This window comes from Lepidochelys kempii, chromosome 28 (assembly GCF_965140265.1).
Source record: "Lepidochelys kempii isolate rLepKem1 chromosome 28, rLepKem1.hap2, whole genome shotgun sequence".
Lineage (NCBI taxonomy): Eukaryota > Metazoa > Chordata > Testudines > Cheloniidae > Lepidochelys > Lepidochelys kempii.
The window spans coordinates 4,248,622-4,261,597 of NC_133283.1; the positions used below are offsets into that span (position 1 = coordinate 4,248,622).

Genomic DNA, 12,976 nt, shown 5'->3' on the forward strand with positions numbered 1-12,976 from the left:
GCCTAGATTCTAGGAACAGACCCATGAGGTTCAGAGGTGGAAATGCCCTGATTTGTGAAACAGAAAATAACTCGCCTACATGGAGCTGGGAAAACTGACCAGACTCATAGCGTTGGAGCCTGACCCGACTAACCAGTGGCTGCTGAGACATATGTTGGGGGCACCCACCAGTCAGACTTAGGGGAGATACCCCTTCCTCATATCCAGCTCCTCACAATGAGCGGGGTGTTGGGCTTCCTACCAGGGAGCTCTCCCTGGACCCTGCTAAGGGCTCCATCTCCCGTATCAGTCTGTGGCGAGTAGGTGTGTGATGGATCAGCTGGGAGAGAGGAGGGGCTCTCTCTTCGTCCCCTCACCCTGGTGTTTCCTGGATGCTCGGAGCCTTGTGGGGGGTTGGAACTCTTTTGACAGCGAGCCTCCCAGAGCTCCAATTTGATTGGCTGCTCTCCCCCACGACTAGTGGGGCTGTGAGTGGGGCAGCAGGTACTGAGTGTGGGACTCTTGCTCTTTCAGGGGCCGGTGACCTTCGAGGAGGTGGCTGTGTATTTCACCAGGGAAGAGTGGGCTCTGCTGGACCCCGCTCAGAGAGCCCTCTGCAGAGACGTCATGCAGGAGAACTATGAGAATGTGACCTCGCTGGGTAAGGATTCCTGTCCCCTCATTTCTTGGAAGGGGAAATGAAGAGATACGGTTTAGGCCACCCCCACAATGCACCTCTGCTGTGTCCTATTTCAGCATCACCCCAACATGCCAGTGACACACACACGACCAGCAACCCTCCCCTGCTGCAGAACACTTTGGGAGCACAGCACAGGAGCAGTATCACACGGTGTCTAAGATCTCCTGTTTACTCAAGTAAAACGGGGGGTTAGGTTCAGCATAATGAACAGAAGCTTCTGACCTCTGGCCTTCTCTGAAACCCTGAGCCTACTCCACCCAGACCAGAATGTGCTTGGGGTGAAACAAGCAGGCTGCTGGAGTCAGAGCTGCTGGTCCAGGGTTACTGATCACGCAGACACTCAATGCATCCTTGAATGCTGGCGGGGGGTATCCAGAGAGGGGAGCTCCAGCAGCAGAACATTGACTCTCACCCAGGATTACAGATGACACAACTCCTCACTGATCTGGATTGTACCCCAGCGTGTGAAAATGGCTTAGGTTGGTAGTGAAGCTTCTTGATACATGGAGAGTCTTTCCCCCTCTCCCCCAATCGCCATGTGTAAAAGCCACAATCTCTCTTCTCTGCAGGCATCTTAGATTTTTTAGTCCCTCATTGCAAAGTCACATGACCCCAATTCTCATTTTTCACATTCTGCTTTTCCAGTCTAATTAGAGTCTGTTGCTTCTGAATTATTGCTCCTAATTTCCCAGTGTTCTCCACAGCCAGGGATTTTCCTACTCCTTCCCATTGCACTGGACTCCCTAGCATATAAATAATATATATATATATGGATTCCCTAGCATATAAATCCTGCCATACTGGGTCAGACCAAAGGTCCGGCTAGCCCAGTATCCTGTCTTCCGACAGGGGGCCAGCACCAGGTGCCCCAGAGGGAATGAACAGAACAGGTGATCATCAAGTGATCCATCCCCTGTCGCCCATTCCCAGCTAATGGCAAAGAGATGTTAGGGACACCATCCCTGTCTGGCCTGGCTAATAGCCATTGATGGACCTGTCTTCTAGAGTTTATCATGTTCTTTTTTTGAACCCTTGTCTTGGCCTTCATGACATCCTACAGCAAATAGTTCCACAGGTTGACTGTGTGTTGTTTAAACCTGCTGCCTATTAATTTCATTGGGTGATTCCTAGTCCTTGTCTTATGAGAAGGAGTAAATAACACTTCCTTGTTTACTTTCTCCACACCCGTCATGATTTTATAGACCTCTCTCATATCCCCCATTTGTCCCTTTTTAAGCTGAAAAGTCCCTATCTTTTTCATCGCTCCTCATACAGAAGCTGTTCCACACCCCAATCATTTTTTTACCCTTTTCTGAACCTTTTCCAATTCCAATAGATCTTTTTTGAGATGGGGCGACCACATCTGCACACAGTATTTGAGATGTGCGCGTACCATGGATTTATATAGAGGCAATATGATATTTTCTGTCTTATCGCTTTCTTAATGATTTCCAGCATTCTGTTCACTTTTTGACTGCCGCTGCACACTGAGTGGATGTTTTCAGAGAACTATCCACAGTGACTCCAAGATCCCTCTCTTGAGTGGTAACAGCTAATTTAGACCCCATTATTTTGTATGTATAGTTGGGATTATGTTTTCCAATGGGCTGTAATATGTGCTATCCTGACATCTAGGACTGCTGAGATCCTGCATTCAGTAATATCCCTGCCCTTCCTGTTCCCTTTCTCCACTGAACCCCACCAGCCCATGCTTACTGTTCCCAGCTTCCCCAGGACTTTTTCATTATCTCTGGACCTCTGTGTCAGCAAGAAGCAGTGCCAGGGAGACTTGCCGTCTGTCTGGAGTCTTCAATTTCTGGGACATGGATTTACTTTCTGTGTGTTTTAGGAGACTCTTTGAAATTGAGTGTCTGTGACGTTAACCACAGTACAATCTGGACTGGTGAACTGCTGTGTCCCCTCAGTTCCCCAAGTTGGGGTGCCTTTTACACTGCTTTACTGTGAGAACAGCCACTCCTGGGCAGTTAACACTGTCACGGAGTCCCTGGGTAATGCTCTGGAACTGCTCCCCACGAAGCCAGTCAGGACTCTGGGGAAGTCTCCTTTCTGTGAGCAGACTGTCTTCAGGACACAGCTTCCACCTTCCTGGGTCTGACCTGGGAGCATTCAGCATCCTCTGCCCCTCCGTGCGCTTCCCACAGCAAGTCCGCCCAGGCGGGGTCCTGGGGAAGCCAGAGGGTCCTGCACCCCAACTTTGCAGCCAGACATGACTCTCAGACAGCCAGTAAAACAGAGGTTTATTACATGACAGGAACATAGTCTAAAACAGAGCTTGTAGCTGGGCCCATTTTGAGGGGCAGTGAGCCAGAGAATCACATCTGTACTTCCCTCCATGTCCCCCTCCAGCCCCAAACTCCCTCCCCCTCCAGCCCCTCCTCCTCTGGGCTTTGTCCCTTTCCGGGCCAGGAAATCACCTGATTCCTTTGTTCTCCAACCCTTTAGCTCTCACCTTGCAGAGAGAAGGGCCCAGGCCATCAGTTGCCAGGAAACAGGGTGTTGGCCATTCTCTGTGTCCAGACCCCTGCACATACCTGCCCTCTAGGGCTCTGCAACGATACATCCTTATCCCACCCCCTAGATACTTAAGAACTGCATAGGGGAAACTGAGGCACCCCCACAATATTCAGAGGAAACATTAAGAACAGTTCCGCTTCATCACAAACACACAGTCTCCAGCATGTATCTCGCTCCCAGCTACACAGAATTGAGTGCTGATAGACAGTGACTCACAAATTACAGTGCAGCACCGGAGAACCCCAGAAAATTCTCTGGTCCCAGACTTTCCTCCAGAAATGTGCATCTTTCACTGTCCAGCCCTCTACTGAACAACGCAAGCTCATATGAAGTCTGTCATTTCATCAGTGGAAAATGACATGCCCCAGCCTTGTTATCCCAAATGGAGTTTCCAACACACTTTAATCCAAACACACTGGTTAGATAAAACTATAAAACAAGATTAACTACCAAAAAAAAAAAAAAAAGGATTTTAAGTGACCTACAGGTAATGAGGCATAAAAGTCAGAATTGTTTACAAAAGAAATGCAAGATAAAACACAAACTAACTTCTAAGTTAACAAGCTAAAATGGATTCAAAGCAAATGTTTCTCTAACCATATGCTGAGACAGGCTGACTCTCCTTTCAGCCAGGACTCCCCCTAACTCACCCCTGCCACCCAAGTTCAGTTCTTCAGGAGTTGTCATGAGCAGAGGGAAAGGGGGGGGAGAGAGTCTCAAGGATTTTCCTCACCTGTTTTTATAATTCAGTCCTTTGTACTAGAAACAACTTCAGCTCTCAGCTGAGTCATGGTGACAGGCTGTCTGTTATGGATATGAGCTTCAAGTGGTCCCTGTGGTGGAATGTAAATGTCTTCTTCACACCTTACCACAGCCGGAGAATGGCTATATGACCAGCTGTTTGCCTTGCTGTCTCTGAGGAACTGGTCTGTGGGTGTTCCCCAGAATTGTAACTTTTTCAGTAATATCACACAGTAAAATCTCATAACTTTACATTCACTGTTGCTACACATTTTAACAGGAGGATAATATTCAGTCGATTATGCGTTTTCAAATAATACCTCACAAGCCAGATTGTGTACAAAATTCGTCATAATTTTCTAGAAGAGTGAGCATAGGGGTACAGACAGACACAGCGTCTGTCTGTGTGTGTTCCCAGCAGATATGTGGGGATTTCAATCCCTCATAAGCATTGTTTGGCATCTTAAAGGACCTGGGAATTCACTGGTTTACTGAGTGTGACACTGTATGGAATTGAGACACTTTATGTTGTTGTTATTTTATTATTAACACTAATATGATAAGATTGCAATGAATCGTGCTAGATATGCCATGTAAGGTGTAAGTGAAAATGTTATGATTTTTCAAGTATGATAATTTTGGTTCTGTTTGTATCACCTTTGTATTGTGAGTTATAGATATGTAGGGTATATCTGTATTTCCAGATTTGTGCAGTGTTTCTGGGTGACACACCCGGACATATTGGCCTCAGCACTGCCTAGCCTGTTCGATGGTCCATCCAGGGTCATCAGCTGTACAATGAGCCCGTGGAAAGGACCAAGGGGATACACCTGTTGAGTCACCAAGACATGCAGGGGTATGCCTGTGTACTGAGAACTCGAAGGCCTTTCCATGCCATGTGCTGCAAAGCTTGTGTTTGGGACACAGGAAGTACAAGCCACATGGCAAAAGGAATGTAAAGGCAGCTGTATCATCTCCATTTTGTCTTCAATCCCTCTTCCTATCTCTGGACCAACTTCACTACAAACTGAAGCCTGAACAAAGGACTGAATGACCCATGCAAGCTGTGGATGCGTTCCAGACGGACTTTCAAGCCAGCAACTCACCAATACTGCTAAGAACTTGATATATTCATTTTGGAATGTATCTGACTGCTTTTCCATTTAACTTCTTTCTGTCTTTCTTTCATTTAAACCTTTAGTTTAGATGCTAAAGGTTTGGCTGGCAGCATGTTATTTGGGTAAGATCCAAACCTATAGTGACCTGGTACTGTGGCTGACCCTTTGGGGTCAGAAGAACATTTTGTCTATCTGCGCAGAGTTTTTAAATAACCTCTCACTATACTGGACTTAGGTGTTGATTGGGAGTCAGAGAACTGGAATGCAATAAAGGGGGCTGTGTGATTTCTTTTTTCAGCTTCTCGATAACCAGTGTGGGTGATCGGAAGCACTGTTTGTGACTGGTCGGTGAATTTAACTTCAGTGTTAATCACCAGTTTTAGGAGCATCTGCTCTCCCTTTTTCAGCCTCCCCTGACCTTGGCATTTTCAGTGAGGACTGCCCATGGCACACCAGGTCACACTAAGCACTGGAGTTAAATTAATAGAATGTTTTTTATGAAATCAATTGAACTCCTTTGTTTTCTTTCATCTGAGCAGGGTTTCCAGTTTCCCAACCTGATGTGATCTCCCAGGTGGAACAAGGGGAAGAGCCATGTGTCCCAGACCTCCAGGGTTCGGAGGAAAAAGAGATCCTGAGAGCACCCTACACAGGTGAGGAAACATTAAACCAACTCAGAATCTTTAAGTGCTTCAAGGAGACATCTGGGATGTCCTAAAAAGCCCTTGGGTGGTCTCTCATTTCATTATTGTCCCTAGCAGGGGTTGTATCCTCAGGGTAAATATAGCTCATGGCTTTCTGTAGATCCTAGCAGACACCAGGCAGTAGCTTCCTCCCTTTCCCCTGAGAATTGGAATGGGATGTGAAGGCTGAATTGATCCCCCTTCTCTCTTCTATTTGGGGGAAGATTTTGGGGGAGTTCAGTCCCTGATTTTTATTTGACCTGTCTTCAGCACTCTTTTTGGTTTGGTCTTCCCCTTTCCATCCCTGTTTGGGGTTTCTGTCTCTGCCACAGCAGGTGATGCAATGGTATGTGAGAAAGAGGAGCAGAATTCTCAGCAGGAAAATGTTGAGCAAGTGGATAAACACAGAGACTTATCGCAAAGACCAAACCAGAATGTGTTCAGGAGTCATGAGCAGGGAAAATCCTGTGAGATTCAGCACAGACCAGAAAGAGAGCAAGGAAACCAGCCAGGGGAGAAAGTGGGTAAATTTATTTCCTGTTGGGGAACTCAGAAGGGCCTCAAGGAAACCACAACACAGCAGGAAATCCTCAGGGGAAAGAGCAATACATGCGCTGAGTGTGGGAAAAACTTCACTCACAGATCAAGCCTTTCTGTTCATCTGAGAATCCACACAGGGGAGAGGCCCTACAAATGCAGTGAGTGTGCGAAAAGCTTCATGAGCAGCTCACACCTTTCTAAACATCAGAGAACCCACACGGGGGAGAGGCCCTATGAGTGCAGGGAGTGTGGGAAAAGCTTCACTCAAAGATCAGGCCTTTTTCAACATCAGAGAATCCACACAAGGGAGAGGCCCTATGAATGCCGGGAGTGTGGGAAAACCTTCAATCGCAGCTCGCACCTTATTACTCATCAGAGAATCCACACAGGGGAGAGGCCCTACGAATGCCGTGACTGTGGGAAAAACTTCAGTCACAGATCAGCCCTTTCTGTTCATCGGAGAATCCACACAGGGGAGAAGCCCTACGAATGCCGCGAGTGTGGGTTAAGCTTCACTAGCAGCTCACACCTTTCTAAACATCAGAGAACCCACACAGATGAGAGACCCTATGAATGCAGGGAGTGTGGGAAAAGCTTCACTCAAAGATCAGGCCTTTTTCAACATCAGAGAATCCACACAGGGGAGAGGCCCTATGAATGCCGTGAGTGTGGGGAAAGCTTCAATCGCAGCTCGCACCTTATTAGTCATCAGAGAATCCACACAGGGGAGAGGCCCTACGAATGCTGTGAGTGTGGGGAAAGCTTCACTCAAAGATCAGGCCTTTTTAACCATCAGAGAGTCCACACCGGGGAGAGGCCCTATGAATGCCCTGAGTGTGGAAAATGCTTCACTAGAAGCTCAGGCCTTTCTGTTCATCAGAGAATCCACACAGGGGAGAGGCCCTATGAGTGCAGGGAGTGTGGGAAAAGCTTCACTCACAGGTCACGCCTTTTTCACCATCAGAGAATCCACACGGGGGAGAGGCCCTATGAATGCAGTGAGTGTGGGAAAACCTTCAATTGCAGCTCGCACCTTATTAGTCATCAGAGCGTCCACACAGGAGAGTGGCCCTATGAATGCAGTGAGTGTGGGAAAAACTTCACTCACAGATCTGCCCTTTCTCTTCATCAGAGAATCCACACAGGGGAGAGGCCCTACGAATGCAGTGAATGTGGGAAAACTTTCAAATGCAGCTCGCACCTTATTAGTCATCAAACAATCCACACAGGGGAGAGGCCCTATGAATGCACTGAGTGTGGGAAAAACTTCACTCACAGATCAGCCCTTTCTGTTCATCAGAGAATCCACACAGGGGACAGGCCCTACGAATGCAGTGCGTGTGGGAAAAGCTTCACTCAAAGATCAGCCCTTTCTGTTCATCAGAGAATCCATACAGGTGAGAGGCCCTATGAATGCACTGAGTGTGGGAATACCTTCTCTCGGCACTCAGCCCATGTTAGCCATCAGAGAATCTGCAAGGGAGATCAACCACATAAAAACCTCTAGGGCTATCCGTACTTTTTTTCCCTTTAATACTTTTCCTGATTCCCCCACACAGTAACTTTTAAAGCCGTTTGAGCTGTTTGCAGTGCCATTATCCCTCAACTTGTCCATATGAGTGGGCCATTTTTGCCTTTTGCAGTTCGCCCTCTTTTGTGGTGGACCCATTTGTCCTTTCTATTGTCCCATAAGTAATTTGAGTGTGCCCTTCCTATCAGGAACCAGGGAGCATCACATTTATACCCTTCCTCCTATTGCAAAGTTATTGTTAAATCTGTATCATTGGTGACTCTATCATTGCCAGTTCTCACGTTGCTCTGGGTTGTGCTGAGGAGCAGTTATATTGGGAACTTTTCAAATTACATGTAAATGAAGAGGAGCAGGGGCGGGAAAAAAAAGTATAATTTCAGCTTCTGTGACACTGGAAGGAGACGGGGTTTCTCAGAGATTCCCTCCTTCCCCATCACTGCAGAACTGTTACCTCCTGTCTGAGCCAGGCAGAGTTTATCTTCATCACATTCTATCCCTCCACTTCTCAAAGTGTCATGTGATCATAGAATCATAGAACATCAGGTTTGGAAGGGACCTCAGGAGGTCATCTAGTCCAACCCCCTGCTCAAAGCAGGACCAAACTCCCATTTTTGTCCCAGATCCCTAAATGGCTCCCTCAAGGATTGAACTCACAACCCTGGGTTTAGCAGGCCAACGCTCAAACCACTGAGCTGTCACTCTCCAGTGATGAAGCATTCTCTGTTGTCTGCACTTGGAGACGATGCTTTGACTTCTTTAATCCTATATCAGAGTTGCTATGACTGGAGATGAAAGTGTCAAAGACCTGGAAGGGGAATTCAAATGGATCCCAAACAGTGTGATCATTTGGAGTTTAAATCCCAGGTTCCATCTATTGGTAAAGCCACTTCTGGCAAGGTGGCTGTTTTCCCCTCATTATGGGGATGCTAGGATACTAAAATTTTTGTAAATAACATAACTGACCATTGAGACAGTGCTGAGTGAAGCAGGTTTGAATGGATCAGAAGAGAATGTGATGGGAGAATCTCTTGTTCTGATTCTGAATAATCCGATGTAACCTGCTCTGGAATTTCACTTGACACTTTCATTGTCGTTTATTCTCTCTCTCTCTGTGATGTGGGTTTCTATCTTTCCTGAAGGCTTTTTGGCCACCCAATTGGGTATTCAGTTCTGACAGGATGTAGCCCAGAATTATTGGAGAATTTAAGACAAATGACCATTTGATAAAGTCCTCATTTATCACTTTAGCTTTGCTTTTTCCCCATCCCTCCATGATGACATGGAGAAGGTTCAAGTGCAGTTCTGTCAATAAGAGAGAACTCTCCAATTTACTGGACATGCTAACAAAGACACAGCCGTGCTTTAAAATCTCCACTCGGAAACGGTGAACAGCAGAACCCCAACTAATTGAAGGAAGTGCATATGGTCACAGTGTAGTTCAATTGTTTAAGACAATATTGTCTCAGATGATCTGGGGAGAGAATTCAATGGTAAGTGATTTTGAACTAGGCTAAATGCCCATGTGTTTGGTTCCCAAAGCACTTGTAACCTAGGCCCTACAGAAGATCTCTCCTAGCTAATCCTATGGTATGGGAAATGCAACCCTTCATGACGAAGATGTTGAGGAAATAGAAGTGGGTTTTTTGTTGAATTTATCCTTTGTAGGTGTTGAAGATGTGTATAAAATGAAATCAGTGTTGAAAATGTAATAGATTCAGAAAAATAGCTATTTTTGAATAGAAACTCCAGCTCTGGTAACTAATGGAGATTCTGATCCAGCCCTGTATCCAGTCCCTTGCCTGGACCTGTGCTACCGAATTAAAGAAAAGCTGGGCATGGTTTGGGAAGCCATTCCTCACTAACACTGCTGAGATTTTGAGTGGTTTTGTAAAGGATTCTACTTCAGAGAAGTGTAAATTTTACGTTCACCAAGGCCAAGGATTTGGAAAGAACTGGGGTTGAAAGAGTCCACACCCAATTCTTGGTTTCCATCCCAGTAAAGGAAGCTCTGGTGACCAATGACCCAAGGAAAATTGTTTGTACGACTCCACTTCCTAGTGCAGTGTCGCTGATTACAGTTCCAAAGGATGCCAGGGTTAGATTGAGAACAGTCATCCTTCCCTGTTTGGATGCAAAGAGAGAGTGCTTCATAGGACATTCCTTCCCCGTGGATCCCAAACTGGCTGCCTGATTGGGTAATAAGGACTTTCAGGCTGTAGAAATGATGGTAACCAACAAGGCAATGAATTTGTCAGGCTCCAATTTCAGACTTCAGGATACATGCATATTGAGCCCCCATTCTATGGGTTTGTGTCTGATGCGATGGGTACGCAATAAAGCTGATGTAGCTGCTCTTCTCTAGCACTGGTATTACAGACACTATAAGCCAATGGGAGAGAGCTCTCCTGTCGGACTTGTAGTCCAGCCACCGCAAGTAGTGGTGGCTATGTTGGCAGGAGAAACTCTCCTGCTGTTGTAGCCCTATCTACACAGAGGGTTAGGGCTGTGTAACTGTGTTGCTCAGCTGTGTGGATTTTTCACACCCCTGAGCAATATAGTTATCCGAAAAAATGTCTTTAGTGTAGACCAGACCTTAGTTTTCTGTTGTGTTTTATGCATTTACATTACTTCTTTACCTCGTCCTCCTTTGAAATATTAAAACAAAGGGTAGGAATAAATGATAAATTTTCAGAATGGAGAGGGGTAACTAGTGCTGTTCCCCAAGGGTCAGTCCTAGGACCAATCCTATTCAACTTATTCATAAATGATCCAGAGAAAGGGGTAAAAAGTGAGGCAGCAAAGGTTGCAGATGATACTAAACTGTTCAAGATAGTTAAGACCAAAGCAGACTGTGAGGAACTTCAAAAAGATCTCACAAAACTAAGCGATGGGGCAACAAAATGGCAAATGAAATTTAAAGTGGATAAATGTAAAGTAATACACATTGGGAAAAATAACCCCAACTGTACATAAAATAGGATGGGGACTAATTTAGCTACAGCTGATCAGGAAGACGATCTTGGAGTCATCATAGACTGTTCTCTGAAGACGTCCATGCAGTGTGCAGCGGCAGTCAAAAAAGCAAATGGGATGTTAGGAATCATTAAAAAAAGGATAAAGAATAAGACAGAAAATATCATATTGCCTCTATGTAAATCCAAGGTACGGCAGCATCTTGAATACTTTGTACAGATGTGGCCCCTCATCTCAAAAAGATCTACTGGCATTAGAAAAGGTTCCGAAAAGGGCAACTAAAATGATTAGGGGTTTGGAACGGGTCCCATATGAGGAGAGATTAAAGAGGCTAGGACTTTTCAGCTTGGAAAAGAGACTAAGGGGGGATATGATAGAGGTGTATAAAATCATTAGTGGTGTGGAGAAAGTGAATAGGGAAAAGTTATTCACTTGTTTTCATAATATAAGAACTAGGGGCCACCAAATGAAATTCATGGGAAAACAAATAAAAGGAAGTTCTTCTTCACTCAGCGTACAGTCAACCTGTGGAACTCCTTGCCTGAGGAGGTTGTGAAGACTAAGTCTATAACAGGGTTGAAAAGAGAACTGGATAAATTCATGAAGGCTAAGTCCATGAATGGCTATTAGCCAGGATGGGTAAGGAATGGTGTCCCTAGCCTCTGTTTGTCAGAGGGTGGAGATGGATGGCAGGAGAGAGATCACTTGACCATTACCTGTTAGGTTCACTCCCTCTGGGACACCTGGCATTGGCCAGTGTTGGCAGACAGGATACTGGGCTGGATGGACCTTTGGTCTTCCTCAGTATGGCCGTTCTTGATTCGAGTATGTCTGTGGTTAGTGACATCGTTGTAGATTGTTCATTCTGCAGCGTATTGTCGGGGAAAAATGTGTCGACAATCAGAAAGCATGATAAGAAAATCGGTATTGCGTGTTTACCCTATGCTCCCTTGGTCAGCAGCTTTTGGCTGGTGTACACACTTCAGTGCCACTTCTGGTGACAAAACTGCCCTGTTTTGGTGACCAAATAAAACCACCTCAGTGAAAGGCCAAGAGCTTTTTGAGGTAAACTTAAAGCAAGAAAGCACCCGTGTAAACGCTGCTGTTCCTTATATTACCATAACTGGTCTCCACTAGTATCCCCCAATGGCCCCTCATTTTGTCCTAACAGCCGGTAAAGAGTGTGGGGCCCTCGAAACCCCCCTGTTCTGGTGCCCCTAACACAGAGCTAGGCAGGCAGCAGCGTGTGTGTGTGAGAGAGAGAGAGACTGCTGTGTTGATCCAGTGAGGGAAGTGGGGGCTGACGTTGGGGCTGTCCCCCTCCCCCTGCCTCAGGACTGGTTGCTTCCAGCAGCTCTCTGAACTTACAGCCTGCCACACTCGCTCTTCCCCAACACACACAGTCCCCCCGCACACACGGTCTCTCCCCCGCCCCGCTCATTGCAGGTGAAGAGCAGCTGGCGATCGAGTCGGATGCCCAGGGAACGAAGGGACAGAGAAACCCGCCTCGTGGTGCCGCGCAGGCCCATGGGACCCTGCAAACCCTTCCCAAAAGACCCTGCGGCCGGTGGCACAGGGGGATAGCCACCCACCGTGCACTGCTCTGTGTGCCGATGCACGAGCTGCTGGCGTGGATGCGTTCTGGTGAGGCCCCTCGGACTGGCACCGGTGCAGCGGGGTGGCGTTTGATGGCCGTGGGCAGCTGCTGGCGGAGCTGGGCGAGGAGCGGTGCCAGCCGGGGGCCGTCTGCGCCGACGACGGGGGCCATTTGTATGTGGCCCTGCGGGAGCTGTACAAGGTGACGGCATTCAGGCCGGGCGGGGAGGCGCTGGGGCCCTTCCTCTCCACCCGGCACGGCAGCGAGAGAGCCCGGGTGGCCACCGTCACCAGGGACGGGCACTTCGCCGTGGCGCTGAGCAACGGCACCGTCCATGTCTTCCGCATCCAGTACCCAGGTCAGTGAGCCGGGGGGGGGGGGGGAGCACAGGGAGGGGAGAGCTGAGAAGAGTATGCGTGTCTGTGTGTGTGTTTGTGTGTGTGTGCATTCCTGTGTGTTTTCGTGTGTGAGTACATGCATTTGTGTCTGTGTGTGCATTCCTGTGTCTGTGTGTGCATTCTTGTGTGTGTTTGTGTGTATGTACATGCATTTGTGCCTGTGTGTGCATTCTTGTGTGTG

At 47.2% G+C, this 12,976-nt stretch overlaps 1 protein-coding gene across 11 annotated transcripts in view; it reads left to right on the forward strand.

Moving 5' to 3' along the window:
* LOC140904199 (uncharacterized) overlaps nt 1-12,040 on the forward strand; it is a 302,914-nt gene extending 290,874 nt beyond the window's left edge. For 5 of the 11 annotated variants that reach the window (XM_073326570.1, XM_073326569.1, XM_073326562.1 and 2 more), the window contains 3 exons: nt 514-640; nt 5,613-5,726; nt 6,089-12,040. In XM_073326570.1, the coding sequence (XP_073182671.1) occupies nt 514-640; nt 5,613-5,726; nt 6,089-7,803 (1,956 nt within the window). In that variant the 3' untranslated portion in view covers nt 7,804-12,040. The other 6 variants (XM_073326560.1, XM_073326561.1, XM_073326567.1 and 3 more) reach the window with 3 other exon arrangements.
* Nucleotides 12,041-12,976: the final 936 nt, after the last annotated feature.